Source organism: Macaca fascicularis, chromosome 20, assembly GCF_037993035.2.
Source record: "Macaca fascicularis isolate 582-1 chromosome 20, T2T-MFA8v1.1".
Taxonomy (NCBI): Eukaryota; Metazoa; Chordata; class Mammalia; order Primates; family Cercopithecidae; genus Macaca; species Macaca fascicularis.
In genome coordinates this window covers 80309913-80328639 of record NC_088394.1, presented here as the reverse complement: position 1 = coordinate 80328639, position 18727 = coordinate 80309913, and the positions used below count along the sequence as shown (strand labels likewise).

General features: G+C 53.3%; 1 protein-coding gene across 1 annotated transcript in view; it reads right to left on the bottom strand.

The window, feature by feature from the left end:
- Positions 1-329: 329 nt before the first annotated feature.
- ATP2C2 (ATPase secretory pathway Ca2+ transporting 2) overlaps positions 330-18727 on the bottom strand; it is an 88829-nt gene continuing 70431 nt past the window's right edge. The window contains exons 16-27 of the mRNA XM_005592673.5: positions 16189-16290; positions 14047-14203; positions 10531-10701; positions 9381-9478; positions 9245-9295; positions 7612-7778; positions 6155-6223; positions 5957-6073; positions 4624-4771; positions 2641-2739; positions 2333-2474; positions 330-892 (exon numbers count right to left, since the gene is read on the bottom strand). Of these exons, the coding sequence (XP_005592730.3) occupies positions 747-892; positions 2333-2474; positions 2641-2739; positions 4624-4771; positions 5957-6073; positions 6155-6223; positions 7612-7778; positions 9245-9295; positions 9381-9478; positions 10531-10701; positions 14047-14203; positions 16189-16290 (1467 nt within the window). The 3' untranslated portion in view covers positions 330-746. The remainder of the gene's footprint in view (positions 893-2332; positions 2475-2640; positions 2740-4623; positions 4772-5956; positions 6074-6154; positions 6224-7611; positions 7779-9244; positions 9296-9380; positions 9479-10530; positions 10702-14046; positions 14204-16188; positions 16291-18727) is intronic.

Genomic DNA, 18727 nt, shown 5'->3' with positions numbered 1-18727 from the left:
CGAGTAGCTGGGATTAACAGGTGCACATCATCAGGCCTGGCTGCTTTTTTTTTTTTTTTTTTTTTTTTTTAATTTTTAGTAGAGACAGGGTTTTGCCGTGTTGGCCAGGCTGGCCTCAAGTGATCCGCCTGCCTTGGCCTTGCAAAGTGCTGGGATTACAGGTTGAGCCACCGTGCCCAGCCCTGCTCTTTATCTCCAAAAGCCATCCCATAGGCCATTCATGATGGATTGCTGCTCACCCCACGTGGCCATTAACACACAGCTGTGGGTTTCCAACCTGGCTCCTTGTATGAAAAACCCTAGGTAAACGCATCAAAAGAATAATAGCCTCTGGTATAGCACTTTATTTAAAAAGCCCTCATTTTATGATGAGGAGGTGGGGCCTCCAGGAAGACAATGGGCGGAGTGTGACCATCCTACCCACTACCTCTCAGAAGCCCCATGTATCTGGCACGAGTGGCCTGCGTCACTGCAAGCTGTGGCACAGATACATATATAGATGTGGTTAATAAAAATCATTGTGATTTAATAGTGTGATGTTTCTGGACAGGCCCCTCCCTGTCTGTCCCAGAGCCAGTTGGCGTGCTGGCTGGATGCGGACCTGGGTCCCCGGAGCCCACGAGATGCCTGCAGCGTTCTCAGGAGGAAAAACTGAGTCACTGACAGAAGGCTGCGGCGTCCGTCCTAAAAGTCTCCCCTGAAGAGGAGACACCGCAGGGGCCACAGGCACATCTAGATGGAGATGATTAGGGAAGGTGCCGCAGAGTGAGGGCCACTACACGTCTTCGTGGTGCGTCTGGACTCTGGGTGCCGCAACAGTGTTTTTCGTATAGTTTGAGGAGCTCTGACAACATGAAGACGGATGAGGCCAATCCAGTTAAAACCAGCAAATCTGCCAAAGGGGAAAACAGAAAAGGGTCACAGAGCACACAACACAGCTCTGCGCCCCGGCAGGAAGCTCCTTCCCTGAACGTCCTCCTGATCAAGTGAGAGGTGCAGAGGACCAGCCCTTTTCCTTACCCCCAAGGGAGGGAGATCTTCCCAACCCTGGATCCAAAATGCTACAGTTCCAGAAGGGTCTGCCCATCTTTCAAGGCAAGCTGCAGGCAGCTCCAGAGCACAGGGTGGTCCGGCAGGCAGCTGGGGGCATGTTACGGACTCGGGCTGGAAGGGGAATGGGTTTCCTCTCCCGGCAGCACCTGTTCCAGCACGCTGGTGCTTGCAAATGTCCTGAGTGACCAGTCTGGGCTCCCTGTCCAGTGCACCCTGACACATTCCCTGGGATGAATTCCCAGCGTCTTCCTCTGCTCCCATCATATGCTGTAGTGAGGAATGATCCCTGGCTCCCTGCTGTCATGACTCCCAAAATACGGGCTGCCAAGCACAACCCCTTCAGCCGTGGGAAGACGGCCTTCCCAGCAGGTAGAAACCTCCAATGAGCACATTGTTTTGGGGCTTCCTGTTGTCTGTTTCTGCAGGGCATTGCTGGTGACCCACACTGCTTTTTGGAGGACAGGGCAGAATTGACCATCCCAGTCTTGCCTGGAACTCATAGGACCGTTGTCACTGCAGCCTCAGGCCTGATGGATAATTCCATGCCCCTCCAGATCTGAGCCACGACCCACTCTGAGCCCTGCCAGCGAGGGGGGGGCCCATGAAGGCTGCCTCACCAGCCTCCCTCGTCCTCTACTCCGTGGTGGGGGTGACTGTCAGCACCGTGGGGAGAAGGGTGGGGTTGATGATTTGCCCCTGGCTCCCTCTTCCTCCCAACCCTGCCCCCACACCTGCCATCACTGCAGCTTCAGAGAAGGGTGACACGTTCACTTGGCTGAGGATGTCGAGGAGTTCCCTGGGCCCCACACCACGGTGTGTGTCCTTGGAAAGCCATGGTGACTGAATCATGTCCCTTCCAGCCAAAACCAGAAGACAGACCAGCTCCCTGTCTTCAGGTGACCAGATCGCTAAGTCACACTACTGGCCCCAGGGTCAAGTCCAGGCTCCCCAATCCCAGGCTGAGTCCAGGCCTTGCACAGCTCCCTCCATGTGCTCTGAGCCTCTAGCCTGACGCCTGTGATGCCGATGCCCCAGTCCCTATTCCTGAGCAAGGGGCCTCTTCCTGGAGGTTTCTGTGTGTCCTCTGTGCCTCCTCACATCACCCACATTAGAGTCCCTTCCTGTGAGGACAGAAAGGCCCTGAAGAGAGAGCCGGCCCCTGGTGAGTTCCGCTTTCCCGCGCTCGCCCCTCCTGGGCTGCAGCTCCCCGCCCGGCAGCTACCGCGCCCCCCACGGCCCTGGTCTGAGGTCACCTGTCGTTCCTGTCCCCGCCACTCACCGAGCACTCCCAGATTCTCCGTCTGGAAGACCCTCTGCAGCGGGGGGATGTAAATGACCGCCAGCTGCCCCAGGATGGACCCGAGGATGGAGTAGAGGAACATGCGGTTCCTGAGAAAGCCGATCTCAAATATCAGCTTGGTCTGTAGGGAGAAAGTGACATGGGCATTGTGTGCTGTCCACAGCCCAGGTGCAGGTAGGAGAGCTCTGGCTGCCCACGCTGAGCCACAGCCGCTCAATGCTGTGGGCAGGCCTGGGGCATTGCTGTTGAGAACACTCTGCAGCAAGGAGGGTCAGCCCTGGTCTCACCTGAGAGCGGCAGGTCAAGGCGTTGAAGAGATCAAAAAACACAAAACAAGTGAAGGTCATCGTCGTGGTGCGGGGAGTGCTCGCTCTGTCTTCAGGCATCTGGAAGGCAAGCGCACGGGCGAGAGGTTAGGCGGGACGAGACATCATTCATCCTGAACCAAAGGGCACAGGCCTGCCTCACGGCTCCTGGGGCACGGCTGGGGGCCACTTATAAGCTCAGTAATAGGAATGGGTCACAGCTTCCTCCAGGTGTGAGGTCAGTGGGTGCCACACCAGGGTCTCCCCAGCACATGCTGGTTTGCTGCCACCACGAGGATGGGGGCGGGGCACCCACAGCCAGAAGAACCACCACCTCCTCCAGGAAGTAACTGTCTCCCGGGGAGGTGATGCCTCCAGTTAAACCCACAGCGTGAATGTCACTTCCTACAAGGCAGGCTGAAGGATGGCTAATGCCCGAGGCGACGAGAGCCTGTGAGGTGACCGAGTGCAGCTCTGAGAGAAACCCTGGAGTCCTGCCCAGCTCTGAGCCCTGCAGGGTCTCAGGGGTGGGTGACATTGCAGGGTATGGCCAGAGCTGAGGTGAGACCAGCCCACGGTCAGAAGCTCCTGGGCAGTTTGTTTTTTTGAGACGGAATCTCACTCTGTCACCCAGGCTGGAGTGCAGTGGTGTGATCTCAGCTCACTGCAACCTTCTGCCTCCCAGGTTCAAGTAATTCTCCCACCTCAGCCTCCTGAGTAGGTGGGACTACAGGCACCCAACCATGCCTGGCTAATTTTTGTATTTTTAGTAGTGATGGAGTTTCACCATGTTGGCCAGGCTGGTCTTGAACTCCTAACGTCAGGTGATCCACCCGCCTTGGCCACCCAAAGTACTGGGATTACCGGTGTGAGCTACCATGACTGGGTAATGTTTGTGTTTTCAGTAGAGACAGGGTTTTGCTACGTTAGTGAGGCTGGTCTTGAACTCCTGACCTCAGGTGATCCACCTGCTTCAGCCTCCCAAAGTGCTGGGATTACAGGGGTGAGCCACCATGCTTAGCCAGCAGTTCTCACCTCAACTTCCCACCACCTGAGGAGAGACTCCTCTGCCTGGCCAGGGCAGCAGGCCATGGATACCCTCCTGCACTCAGTGCCACACCACAGGGCTAAGCCATGAGCGTGCAGCTAAGTCTTCTGGAGCACGTGTGTTAAAGTGGAGACAGAGGCAGGGCCTGGCAGCTCAATTCTTAGGGGTGCAGGGGTGCTGACGCCACTACTGGGACCCCACTCGGAGGACCACCGGGTTGGCCCATCTTTTTCACCCCAAGCTGGACAAGCGCAGGGGCCTTCACGGCCTTCCCAGGCCAGTAAGAAGGCAGGGGAAACAGAGCTGTTCTGCTTGGGGCAGACGGAGAGCAGGAGGAAACATGGATGCAGGGTTCCTGGCTAGGGTCCCTCCCCCTTCCCGCACATGTGCGACCTGCAGTGTGGTCACACGGGTCACCTGCTTCATTTCCCACCTAGGTCATTGCCCATCCTGGCCCAGAGCTCCCTGAACCTGCAGGCCTTGAAAAGTTGACCCAGGCCCAGATGCGAAGCAAACAGTCACCTCTAGAGCATAACACAGGAGGATCCTTAGCAGGTTTCAAATTGTTTGCCGGTGACAAGGGAACAGGGGGCATCCTGTCCCATATAGGAAGAAACCTGATGCACGGGGCCTCAAGTACATTTCAACTACCGTCTTGGCAAAGTCATCCCCACCCTGCCAGCCTCTGCAGTTCCCAGGCACACACCTGGCGACCTCCTTTCCTTCAGGGGTCACCCAGTCCCTTTGCCTCATGCTCCCCGTCCCTCTGATGGCACCACATTGTCCTGTGTGTGTACATGTTTGCCTCTCCAAGATGAGAGCTGGGGCAGGAGGGCAAGGACTGCAGTCCCCAGCATCTGTACGGCCCCAGGACTTGGAGAACTCTTACAGAACAAGAGGGGGCGGCCCTCGCTCACCTCCTTCCAGAAGATAAAGAGGGTCCCGCTGATGATGACAACTGCGGACATGAGGATCTTCAGGATGAGGGCTCTGCTGAGGATGGTGTCCCCCACACTCCGTGGTGGCTGCCTGAGGGTGTCTTTGTCAACGGGTTCTACCCCCAAGCTGCTCCAAACAAGACACAGACGCTTTGAAATGAACCAGGAATGAAATACAGGACCCTTGAGGCATCTATGCATAAGCCTCCCAGGCACAGCGGGCAGGGCCAGGCATTTGCTGAATGCCCCCAGGCATCGCACCTGCCCTCCTCATGCCTTCCAGAAGCCCCAGAGCCCGAGTCCACGGGCAGCTGTGCCCCTCCATCTGTTCCGCAGGCTGAAGGAAGACCACCCACTGAGGCCAACCACACACAGTTCCATACACCCAGGCGATCTCCATCACCATGAGGCGACCCCCCAAGTTGAGCCTGGAGAAACAGGCTCCAGGCTCCGCCCTCCGCAGGGCCCCTCATCAGCTGAGACCTGCCTCCAGCCAATTCCACACAGCAGGGTTGAGGCTAGACCAGCAGCGGGTGGCAGAGTGGGAGCAGCTCAGACATAGCTCAGACTAGCTTCGTGCTCCCAGGGAGAGCTGGCAGGAGAGGTAACCCTCACACTTGGCTTTGGGGACACAAATGGGGACTGTCTTTCCCTTGGCAGCTGTCACTGGTAATAACAGCAACACTGAGCTCCAGCGGAAGCAACGTCGGCGCTGCGCTCAGTTACGCGTGCATGGCCACATGGGTCCCCTGACTCCAAAGTACATTCCTTCCCCCACACCACTTGGCTGGCCTGTGGAAGGGGATATTAAGGAGCGGGTGGACTCCTGAGCACCTACTGGGTAGCAAGGTGCTTTAGACAGCAGGAATAAAACACAAACTCCACCTCCACGAAGCTGACGTTCTAAAGGGGAGACAGATCACAATCAGACCCATAAGGAAAAGCGTGTGTGTATATCTTCCTCTCTAGGGAAAAATACAGCAGGGTGCGGGGATTGAGTGGGAGTGCAATCAGGGAAGACTTCCTGAAGGCAGTGACTGGAATGAAGAATGAGAACGAGCAAAGCAGGTTGCCCAGGAAGAGCATCCAGGCAGAGGGAGCAGAAAATTCCATCCTTGCCCAGCCCTGCCAGCCCAGATACTTTCTCCTCTGCCTTCTACTCCCAGTCTCACCCCAGTGCAACACACTTCAGTTTTCTGGGAACTCCTGATGGAAAGCGGCAGTGTGTGTTCATCCCTACAGCCTTAGGGCACAGCCAGCAGCCCTGCAGCGGGGTAAGGAGACACAGGGCTCCCAGCTGGCCTGGCCTTACCTCTGCGCCGGCGGCCCATCCATGATGATGTTGATCCACAGGATCTGCATGGCGTTGAGGGGGCTGGGCAGGTTGAACATGGTGGACAGAGTGATGAGACTGAGGGCGGAGATGCTCCTGCGGGCCACACGCAGCCAGTCAGCGGCCGCCCGCCAGGCGTGGCCCTTAATGACACTCGGAATGCCGGCCTCTACTTACGTGCTCAGCTGGAATCGGACAAAGTTTTTGATGTTGTAAAAAATCCCCTTGCCTTCCTCCACCGCATTCCTGCAAGGGAAGAGAGCCGTTTACTCACAGAGAGGGCCTGCGGGAGGGCTCAGCCAGTGCGTTGGTTGCTGCAAGGGGCAGTGGGGACTTGCTCAGATGGACGCTGTACTTGGACCTCTGCTGGTTCCCTTTGCTGGCATTCTTGGGGACACATTTGTAAGAGATGGTAGTGTTCTAACAGGTGCCCCTTGGTCACTGGGAACTGATCCTTAAGCCATGTTCGCCCTTCTGTGCCAAGGGTACACTTGATACCTCCAATTGGACCATCAATTACTCTTCTGCCAAGCCCAGGGATCCCATCCCTGCCCAGACTCCCGAAGTGCTCCGTGCATCTCAGCGATTTACCAAAGAGAAGAGAGAGATGCAGCAAAACCAGTTAGGCCTAAAAATGAGGTCCGGGGGACGGTAAGGAGGGAGGGATGGGGAGGCTGAAGGACATCGCCTACTTCTGTCTTTAGAAGGCTCTTCACGGAAGCCCTTTTAAACCTTGAGCTGGGGTCACGCATGTAGAAAAATCATCTATGCACCGCGCCCCGCCCCGCCAGATTTTACTAAAAAATTTTGCAAAAGAACTATAGAGCTGATATTATGACTTTTTTTTCTTTCTTTTTTTTTTACTAAGCGTGTTAAGGCTTCCTATGGCCAATCAATTGTGGCAACAGCTTTGTAAAGTGCACGATCACACCTGGCCTCAATATTTGTTCATTTGGATTTTTTTATATCAGGTTTAAAAAAGTTTTCCCTCACCCCCAACTACTACGATTTGCTTATGAGGACAGTCTTAGAACTAGTTAAAATTAGATCCAGAGGGAAGGTAAATGTATTAAGAAAAAAATACAGAAAAGTGAAATGGAACAAAGAGTTTTGTGTAAACCCAGAACCTAAAGAGCACCTCGGTGGGGAGCAGTGGGGGTGTTTGCACCCAGGTCTCTCTTCAATACATGAGATATATCTATCGACACGTGAGCCTCACACTGAAGATGCTCATTGTAATCCTTTCTCACCCGACACTCAACTGCGACCATGTATTTGGCCACAGGTTTTCCCTACAGATTCAGCTGCTGCCCACCAGCCTGAGCCCGGCGGGCATTCTCAGGAACACATGAAATGCACCCACAGGCAGCAAATCCCATCCCTGCTTCATGTCCGTGACATTCCCCTGGGTGCAGCATGCGACTAGCCCCAGGGGCCGTGGACCCCATGACCCTGCTATGAAAGGCTCTTGGTGTTTGGGGTTGGGGGCACCTGCCACACTGAGGAGCCCCGAGATTCAGCTCTCCCTGGGGACTCTGCGAGACCCCCTCTGTCTCCACAGTAGCAGGTCCCAGGGAGAAGCTGGTGGCCCCAGGCATTTTTGCAACTAAAAAACTACCAGAAGGGCAGCTTACATGATGGCTGAGAAGTCATCGTCCACCAGGATCATGTTGGCGGCCTCTTTACTGACGTCCGTCCCCGTCTGCCCCATGGCGATCCCGATGTCTGCAGACTTTAGGGCCACCGCGTCGTTCACCCCATCCCCAGTCATGGCCACGATTGCCCCTGACTCCTGCAGAGCCTTTGGAAAGAGCAGGCAATGAAGGCCTGCAGCCCGAGGACCAGCTCAAAATGCCCGGTCACACACACCCTGTGGCCAGCCACAGAGACCTGTCTGGAGGGCACGTGGACTTTGAATCCCAGCTTCACCCACATTAGCTTGGGAATTGGGTGAGCCTTTGACCCTCTTGACCTCAGTTTCCCCATCTGCAAAGTGGAAGCAACAGTTCCTTCTTCCCAGGTCTGTAGTGAGGCCCAAACTGAGATGGCGGATGTGAGGGTGCCCAGCATGGTCAGGAAAGGCTCATAAAGGTGATCCATCCCCAGTAATAAATAGTAATCAACATTGTGGCTCTGGAAACCATGAGGTACCTGGTAAGTATGACTACCTTCTTTGAGGAGTAACTCGCATAGGGATTTACTCTGTAGAGCTAAAAATGACATGAAAGAAAGCCCGTCTACTAAAAGAGCTCAAGGGCCAACTTTCAGAGCACAGGCGAGAAAACCCAGCACGTTTTCTACCTTTCTATCATATGCAGGGTCAGAAAAATCACATCAGCTCTTTATTGGGCACCTGCTGTGTGCCAAGAGCTTCATGGGCCTGGCTTTGTTTAATCCTCTGCCAACCCTGTGAATTAGCTGACGGCATTAATAGTTCCCCCATTTTACAGATGAGGAAACAGAGGCACAGAGCTGAATGACAGGAATAATGCCAAAAAGCACCCAGCACTTTGGGAGGCCAAAGTAGGTGGATCACCTGAGGTCAGGAGTTTGAGACCAGCCTGGCCAACATGGCGAAACCCTGTCTCTTTTTGTAAAAATACAAAAATTAGCCGGGTGTGGTGATGCAGGGCGTAATCCCAGCTACACGGGAGGCTGAGACAGAAGAATCGCTTGACCCTGGGAGGCAGAGGTTGAAGCAAGCCAAGATTGTGCCACTGCACTCCAGTCTAGGTGACAGAGCGAGACTCCGTACCTCCAACCCACCCCACCCCGACCCCCCACAAAGAAAAAAAAAAAACGAAAAAGACAGCTTCTGTTGTAGTTTTCCCCTTTGCATTATCCAATTACAGTTCCCAGTTTTCAGTGTATGTGGCAAGGGTCCCCCAGTTCTCCCCTCCTCCTCAAAAGGATCCCCAGGTTTAGTGGGGCTCGTGTCCACCCAGCTAGAAATGACACTTCCCAGCATCCCCTGCGGCTAAACCTGGGCCCATGACTGCGTTCTCGCCAAGGGGCTGTGAGCGCAAGTGACGCTGGCAACTTCAGAGCCTCGTCCTCTCCAAGGGAGCTGCCCGCGTGCCCCTGCTCATCCTCTTCCCCTCCCCCTGGCTATGAAAAGGTAACCCCGGGGGCAGCTGCCCCGGACCTAGAGAAGGAAGCCACAGCCGGGCCCTGTACTGTCACCCGACAGACGCATGAGCTCCCTGAGCCACAGTGTCTCTGGCCCGGCCCCAGCAGCGCAGCCTGTGCCCGCCTCACCCAGCGAACCTTGATGATTTTGAGCTTGTGCTTTGGGCTGGTCCTGAAGAACACGGACACCTGGACATGGAGACAGGGAAGGCGAAGAATCAGATTTCAGAGCTGTGACCCAGCCCCGCCGCCAGTCTTGCCTCCGGGGACCCACCTTCCCCACGCGGTCGGCCAGCTCGCCCTTCTCCATGCTGTCCACCTCCTCCCCAGACATGGCTTTCAGCTTCCCGTTGCACAGGCCGATGTTTCTTCCTTTAGGAGAACCTGTTGTGAGGGTCTGCTCCAAGGCCCCTGTCCCCACCCCTCACTCCCAGCCCTACCTCGGCCACGGGGAATACCAAGAATAAAACCATGCTGGAGACCCTTTACTGAGGACCTACTATGCTGCGTGGCCTTGGTTCTATCCACAGGATTAACTTACACCAAATGCCTTATTATCCCCACTTGAAAGGTGAGGAAACACAAGTGACTTTGCAGAGGACACACAGCTGGTTAAGGAGTAACACTGGAACCCGACACAGCTCTGATTCCAAAGCCCATGAACCTTTTCACAGCCCCAGGCTGTGACAACCCATATAATAGTAACTAGAGGGACTGGGCGCAGTGGCTCACGCCTGTAATCCCAGCACTTTCGGAGGCCAAGGCAGGCGGATTCCCTGAGGTCAGGAGTTCAAGACCAGCCTGGGCAACACGGTGAAACCCCATCACTACTAAAATACAAAAAATTAGCTGGGCATGGTGGCAGGCGCCTGTAATCCCAGCTACTCAGGAGGCTGAGGCAGGAGAATTGCTTGAACCCAGGAGGCAGAGGCTGCAGTGAGCTGAGATTGTGCCACTGCACTCCAGCCTGGGCAACAGAACAAGATTCCATCTCAAAAAAAAAAAAAAAAAAAAAAAAGTAACTAGAGCAGGGGGGCTGCCAGCCCTGTACTAATGAAGACTGAGGGTCAGAGTGGTTCAATGGTTTGCCAGGGCTACACAGCTAGAGGCAGAGGCAGACTGAAACTGTGCATGGCCATGATGCTGCCTGTGAAGACAGTGGATGAAAAGCCCCTGACACACAGTAGGTCCTCAGTATCCATGAGGACTTTTCCCCTTTTGCAGAACCTGCCAACATTTCAGAAACAGGAAACACCTCGGAAATTGGAATGCTGGCCACGAATACTCAGCGTCTTTTCTAAGCCCATAGGGCTAGGTGTGAGCACTCCTGACCAAGTTTGCTGAGGCTTCCCTTTGGTTGCAGCCCCCCACTGTAAAGGATGGATGGGTCCTTTCGTCCTCACCCCTGACCCTGTCCCAGTTACCTATGGCCAAGGCCGTCTCCAGAGCATCTCCTGTTATCATCTTCACGGACACGCCAGACTCGGAGAGAACCTGAACTGCTTCCTTCACACCAACTCTTGGCGGGTCAATGATGCCAACGAGACCCAGAAATGTCAGCCGCCCCAGCTCGGGCCCAGAAGCCAGAGCCAGAACTGAGGAAAGAGGGGGAGGAAAAAGGGGGAGTAAGGAGGGATCACCGGGGGCTCAGGGGCCATCTGTTTTTGTTGTTTCTGTTTTTTCGTTTTGTTTTGTTTAGAGGGAGTTTTGTTCTTGTTGCCCAGGCTGGAGTGCAGTGGTGTACTCTCGGCTCACTGCAACCTCACCTCCCGGGTTCAAACAATTCTCCTGCCTCAGCCTCCTGAGTAGCTGGGATTACAGGCATGCGCCACCAGGCCCGGCTGATTTTTGTATTTTCAGTAGATACAGGGTTTCACCATGTTGGCCAGGCTGGTCTCAAACTCCTGACCTCAGGTGATCCGTCCACTTCAGCCTCCCAAAGTGCTGGGATGACAGGTGTGAGGCAATGTGCCCAACCCTTTGTTAGTCCCCAGCCAGCCCCCACCATGGCCCAGATCCTCCTCGGTCTGCGGAGGGCTCAGGCATCAAGTCCCTAGACTGAAAGGGAGGACAGAGATGCCTGCAGCGGCTCTCAGGCCTGCGCAGATGCACACCAGACGGAGACGGGAGCCAGAAACAGCCGCGTAGCAGAAAATACCACTGCTGTCCGCTTGATAGGGTTTGACTGTGTCCCCACCCAAATCTCATCTTGAATTGCAGCTCCCATAATTGCCACGGGTTGTGGGACGGACCGAGTGAGAGATAACTGAATCACGGGGGTGGTTTCCCACACTGTTCTGTGGCAGTGAATTCGTCCCATGAGATCTGATGATTTTATGAGGGGTTTCCCCTTCGGCTTGGCTCTCATTCTCTCTTGGCAGCTGCCATGTAAGATGTGCCTTTCACCTTCGCCGTGATTGCGAGGCCTCCCCAGCCACGTGGAACTGTGAGTCCATTCAACCTCTTTTTCTTTATAAATTACCCAGTCTCAGGTCTGTCTTTACCAGCAGCATGAAAACAGACTAATACACCACTCATGGTATAAGACCCACCCCACTTCCCAACAAAAGTGGCCACAGAAACTTGTTTGAGCTGGCCCAGAATGGGACACGTGAGGTGGAGTAGGATAGGACAGTTCTGACAATTCTTGCCCTCATTTGCTCGGTGCTAACTCATTTTGTCATTGCCAGCAGACGTGGGGGAGCTGCACAGAGGTTAAGAAAAATTGACAGGGGAGCGACCCAGCTGAGGGGACTCTGAGCTTGCCCTGGGCCTTGACTCTCTTTTGGTGGCACAGAATCCAGGCCTAGCTCCTGCCAACCGGGTGATCTCAGAGGGGGTGGTGGACTTTTCACCTCACTGACACCAAAGACAGGGCTGGCATCCCTCCTGCACCGGTGACACTGCTGCTCTTCCTCTCCTTTTCCAATGCCCCACTCCCTGAAACTAGAAGCAGGAGCATCCCCTGCTTCTAGTGGCCACCTGGCAGCCCTCTGTCCCCAGAGGTCCTCACTCCTGCCTCTGTGCTCCCCTCACCCTGACTCTCCTTCCCGCTCCGTGGGGTTTGTCATCTTCCCCTGGATGTGTGTAGGGTGGGGGGTCTCAAAGCCCAAGACAGGATTCACTGACTCTTCCAATCCTCACAGCAATCACTCCAGGGGATCTAGCAGGTTGGGGCTTCTCTAAGTCACCCGGGCACTGCCCCAGGCCTGCCAGGCAGCAGGCATCAGTTCACGGTCGCCTGCTGAGGAATAACATCCCTTCTCTTCTCAGACCAGACACGGGTTGGAAAAATGCACAGGCCTTCTCTAAGGCCAGTTCCCAGGTTGTAGCTTTCCCAGCCACAGGTGGGAGACAAGTTCATTTGTAAACACAAAAGGACCTGCGTGTGGACTGGGGGACACAGGAAAAGGCCTCACTGTTCCTCTGCCACTGACCCATTCTCATTACGCTCTCCCCCAAAGTCTGGAGCAAGCCCCTGGAACGCGTCCTCATGCGCTGTAGCAGCGCAGCAGACATCCGGGCGAAGGCGCTGGCTGCACTAGGCCGGGCTGTCACCCGGGCTGGCTCCGCTGCCTGGTGGGGATTCAGGGCGTGGCCTCACACAGGCACTTCATGGTGCCCAGTACACAGGTGGGGCCCAAGTGCCAGGAGCAGATTTAGAGGCCAGGACCACGTGGGATGTTTACTTACTCACGTGTCCACTTTTAAGTGAGCCGTTTCATTGTCAGCAGAGGCGCGATGTGACCAGAACAGGGAGCTACTTTCGTCATCAACCATGACGAAAGCAGCTGCCACCCACGCGCCCGATTTTCTCCCAATCCCTCCACTGTGCAGGAGGGACGCCACAGCTCTGTCTCTGGTGTCAGTGATGTGAAAAGGAGCTTCTTACACCAGCCCCTCTCAGATCACCCAGCTCGCAGGAGCTGGGCCTGGCTTCTCTGCCACCGAAACAGAGTCAAGGCCCAGGGCAAGCTAAGACGGGACCCACCGTCTCTTCCAGTCCCTATAGCAATCAGTGAAGTCACTACTCTCGTGCCTTCCTTATGCATACGGGGAAACTGAGGCACAGTATTTACCTGTGGGCCTATTGTAGACCCAGCGCTACACAAACCATTTGGGAGGCAAAGCGCCTGTGCTTTGGGGAATGCTCCCCTCACTCGGGAAGAGGGGACACATGCTCGGCGCTGGCTTCACCGTGCCCCAGAAAGCCACAAGGGTCTCGCTCTGTACACCTCTGAGCCAACTTGCCAGCAACCTACAAACTCTGTTCCCCGAAGGGGAAGACCAAGGCTCCTGAGCCAATAAGGCCAGCCCAATACCTCTCATTCCCCCCAAGGGAACACCAGTGCCTAAGGCCAGCCCAACGTCTCTCACCTCCCCCCAGGGGAACACCAGTGCCTAAGGCCAGCCCAACGTCTCTCACCTCCCCCCAGGGGAACACCAGCGCCCAGCAGCGCTTCTAAGCGCTTCCTCTGTACCTGGCCAGGGTGACAAATGACACCAGGGGAGACGGGTTTTAATGTTCAGCCCATCAGGGAAGGCACTGGCTCTGCTGCAGAAATTTGAAAACGGCCAAGGGAGAAAATATATTCCTTGACTGAAAAGAGCTTCAGGTTTTCCTGATAAGAGGCAATGAGCAAAAAGACCTATTGGGAAAATCAATATTTGGGGTGCAGCCCATTCACCTGCCTTAGGAAACTCAGCAAGGGAGGGTCCCCCTCTTCTGGGGATTAATAGGGGTCACTGAGGAACTGGGATGAGGTGGGGGCCTGCCTTTCATGGGACCATCAGGTTCCAAGCACACGTCGTTGCTGTCAGCATGCTGCCTGACTCCTTGGGACAGGTGACCTCCTTGACTGGGGATCCTGCTTGAATGCACTTAAAAGTCAATGTTACATGCAAGCTTAAAGCTCTGGGCTGGGGCCACAGGCACTGACCCCGCAGACCGAGGGACCCCATCCTCTTCTCTTCCTGCAGGCAGAATGACCTCTGCTGGGGTGTCAGCGGCAGGGGGATGCCTCCGTTGTTGTACATGGTGCAGTAGCGGATCACCTCTTCCAAGGCCCCCTTCATGAAGTAAATGTCTTCCTGATCCTTAGAAAAGACAAAGGGAAGAAATCCACTACCACTGGAAGCCTTGTTCATAGTAACCATCACCCCACTCTGCACAGGGTTACAAAGACACACACAGGGACCTTGGCAGCGGAGTTATTTACAGTGGGCTGGTGCTGTTTCCAGGTGCTGGACAGGTTCGCTAAGTTCCAGAATCCCATCCATGGAATGTTTTGCAATCCAGAGAAAGAACAAGGTCAATCTTCAACCTGTACCACCCTTGTTCTTTTTTCAGTTCCCTTGTTACGGTCACTCAGAGCGTCTTGTATGTTGCATGCATGGGAGGAATCATCCCAGCTTGGACTATGCCTTTGGGGTGTGATTAACGGAATATTTCTGTTAGACTGTTGCCTCCCTAGGGCATCACCAAGTCTATTTTGTACCCACTCCCAGCACTTGGCTTGTCATAGTGAACCCACGTGAGTAGCTGATCATTTTTCCTGTGTTTTTGTTAAGCTCTGTCGTGACAAATATGTACACTGTAAGCTCCACGTGGGGAGGCCCTGGGTCAGTGAAAGTCACGCTGTATCCCCAGCCTCGCTACTGGACCCACCTGGCTCACGTGGGTGCACAGTGTTAATATAACACTGTTATAAGTTTATATAATATTAATTATATATGTTATTAGTTAACATATTAATTATAATACATATGTATTATATGTATGTATATCATTTATATGTATGTTACATTATATTATTTATATGTATATTCTACATTATATAATAATATATTAACTTATATAATTATAATATATTACATAATATATTATATAATTAATATGTTACTATAACAAGCTTATATTAACCAACACAGGCATCTAAGACACAATATTAAAAGAAAATCTTAGGGGGAAAAAGTAAATTACAAACACTATAAACAGTAACCTTGTTTTGAAAATACCATCCAGATATTGTCATTTGCATATTTAGAATCTACAATGCTCCATCCCAGACTTAAAACAGAATTACCACTGGGTGGGTCGTGGGCAGGGAGGGAAGAGGGGTGAAATGAAAAAAGCTTTCATTTTTATGTCATATTTCTATACTTTTTCAATGAGAAATATTACCATTGCCTTGCAGGGAAAAAGATTTAAAGATCTAAAAGTTTTTTGAAAATCCATAATCCCTTCTAAACCCCTGAAATGTACAAGGGCCTGGCATGAGCAGGCCAAGCTGCCCACAGCCCTGAGTGGGAGCTGAGCAATCTGCAGGGGCAGACACGGTAGATTCTAGAAAGAGTGAGAAGGAAGAGGAGGGGTGGAGAAAAAGGTAGAAGGCAACAAAAACTTTAAAAAATAGCTTGTAATGAAAATCTGAAAAGTCACAACAAGTCTGAAAAGAAAATTTAAAAAATCAGCTGTAATGTCCACCCGGGGTGGCCACGGCTTGGTATGTGTTCCTCTAGTCAGGAACAACGTGTGTGCACAGGCTGAGGCTCCACCCAGACACGCCTTCCGTACTGAAGCTTTTGCTTCCCGGTATGGCGGGAAGGTGAGCTAAGAAGTATAAAAAACTTAGCACAGGGCTGCAAAGAGAGGACTGGCAAGCTGGCAACTGGTGTCAGCAGCAGGGCTTTAGTCAGTGGATTACAGGCTGGTAAATCTCAACATTTGCACCTGCATCAGAATCTGCAGAAAACGAAGGTTACTGGGTGCCATCCCTGGACCATCCGGCTCAGGAGGTCTGGCATGGAACCTGAGATCTGCATTTCTAATAAATTCTCGTGTGATAACAACCGCGGCTACTCCGGGGACCCTGCTGTGAGAACTTCTGTTTTAAACAAAAAGCCAGAAGCAGAGCCAAGAGAATCAAAGGTTTGATGGTGATTAGGTTTTTCCCTGTATTTGGAATGTCACAGAAGCAGCCAGGAACTTTCAAATTATCCTTGAAGTCCGCATTTTGCGTGATTTCTGGGTGTGGGCCTGGGCGGAAAGAGAGAAGAGGCTGAAGATTGAAAGGGCTCACCTCAGTCTTCAGACTGCATTTCACCGCCATCCACTTCTGCTCTGAACTGAATGGAATCTCTTTTTTTCTTACGTATGAATTTTTAATATCACTTAAGTCCATCTAGAATAATAAAATGCACATTTTTAGTGACTCATCTGAAGCCAATCTCTACACAAAACTCAGTCCATTTAAATTATTCATTGTTCAAACCACCTCTGGCAGATAAGAAATCCAAGCATTTAGCACACAGAAAAAAGGCCATTTTTTTCTGTGTGGAAAAAATGGAATGTCCCACCTAGAGAAAAAAAAAGTCTCTTCTCTTGGCTGCAGGGTAGACCCGATGGTCATTGCAACAGCTTCTATCTGAAATCTGCTTAGAAACAAACCTGCAGTGCTTCTGCCGGGAGGAACATTTCAGACTTGAAGGTGTAGCAGTTTCTCAAAAGGAACCCCCAGAGTCAGCAAGGCAGCCCTGCGTCCACAGCCTGGGGTCCTCGCCAGCCCTGCGTCCACAGCCTGGGGTCCTCGCCAGCCCTGCGTCCACAGCCTGGGGTCCTCGCCAGCCCTGCGTCCACAGCCTGGGGTCCTCGCCAGCCCGGCCCTTTGTTGCTCTTTGATGGCTTTTGGATTAGTGACGTGACAACTCAGAATCTCAGTTTCCCCAAGTGTAAACCAGCCATGACCCATGCATCCCACTGCCCTGCAGGGGGTGAAAATGGGGTGCAGCAGGGGCACAAAAAGCTACTCCTTTTACATGAAGTGCAGATATTCGTACAACGCAGTCTATCTGCAGTATTACATTTCAGGGGGAGGGGGTGGGGTGATTAGGGAAAAATGCCTAAAACTTCTCCTTAGTGGGGTTGAATCGTACCCCACAAAAGATATGTTGAAGCCCTAACCCCGGAACCTCTGAACGTGACCTGATTTGGAATAGGGCCTCTGTGGATATCGTCCATTTGAGGCTATTAGGGTTGGCCCTAAGCCAACATGACTGGATCTAAGAGGAGGAAGGCCGGGCGCGGGGGCTCACGCCTGTAATCCCAGCACTTTGGGAGGCCGAGGCAGGCGGATCATGAGGTCAGGAGATCAAGACCATTCTAACATGGTGAAACCCTGTCTCTACTAAAAATACAAAAAGTTAGCCAGGCATGGTGGCGGGCGCCTATAGTCCCAGCTACTCGGGAGGCTGAAGCAGGAGAATTGCTTGAACCCGGGAGGCGGAGATTGCAGTAAGCCGAGATCAAGCCACTGCACTCCAGCTTGGGCAACAGAGCAAGACTCCGTCTCAAATACAAAAAAAAGAAGAGAAGGAAAACGCTGCACGGAGCCATGGCAGGGAGCACCTCGTGACGGAGGCAGAGCTTGGTGTGAGAAGCCAAGGCAGGGATGTGTGTGCGAGTCAAGGAATGCCCGGGGCTGCCGGTGACACCCAGAAGCTGGGAGATGGAGCCTGGCCCTGCTCACACCTTGATTTCAACTTCTGGCCCACAGAGCTGTGTTTCAGTGTGTTTTGGTTACTCTAAATCACCAGCCAGTGGTGCTTTATTTCAGGACCCTAATCCAGGAGCAATAATGGAAGAAAAGTTGGGAACCACTGGCCTGGCCTCAGTGCCGTTTAGAGCAGGAGAGACGGGTAAGAACCAGGAAGTGCTTGCCCCATGCCTGTCACACAGGCAGCACTTCCTACGTGCCAGCCAGTGTTTATTCCATATTCTCAAATCTTAAGCCAGGCCCCGGGAAAGAGGAGAATCATGACACATTAAGGAAATCTCCCAGCTTCTAGGCTCTGGAACCTCTCTCCTCTCTAGGCTGCAGGGGCGGCTGGTGGCGGGAGCAGGGTGACACGTGGGTGTCATTCCTGCCAGACAGTCAGGCCGGCACCTTCCCTTCTGGGCAGCGAGGAGTTGTTGAATGGAGCAGACTCAGCGCTATTTTAAAACGGGAAATGAGCTCCGTTCACTATTACAGACGCTGCAGAGAGGATTATCATCTTCTGTGAATGGAAGGAAAATCATATGATGTCATGATTTCTGTTTGCTTTTTTGAGACAAAGTCTTGCTCTGTCGCCCAGGCTGGAGTGCAATGGTGTGATCTCGGCTCACTACAACCTTCACCTCCCAGGTTCAAGCAATTCTCCTGCTTCAGCCTCCCGAGTAGCTGGGATTACAGGTGTGCACCACCATGCCCACTTAATTTTTATATTTTTAGTAGAGATGGGGTTTCGCCATGTTGGCCAGGCTGGTCTCAAACTCCTAACCTCAGGTGATCCGTCCACCTCGGCCTCCCAAAGTGTTGCGATTACAGGTGTGAGCCGCCACGCCCAGCCTTTTTGTTTTTTGAGGCAGGATCTCACTCTGCCATCTAGACCGGAGTGCAGTGGTATGATCATAGCTCACTGCAGCCACAGACTCCTGGGCTCAAAGGATCCTCCCACCTCAGCCTCCTGAGTAGCTGGAACCACAGCCATGCACCACGCCCAGCTAACTTTTATATTTTTTGTAGAGATGGGGTTTTGCTATGTTGCCCAGGCTGGTCTCAAACTCTTGGCCTCGAGTGA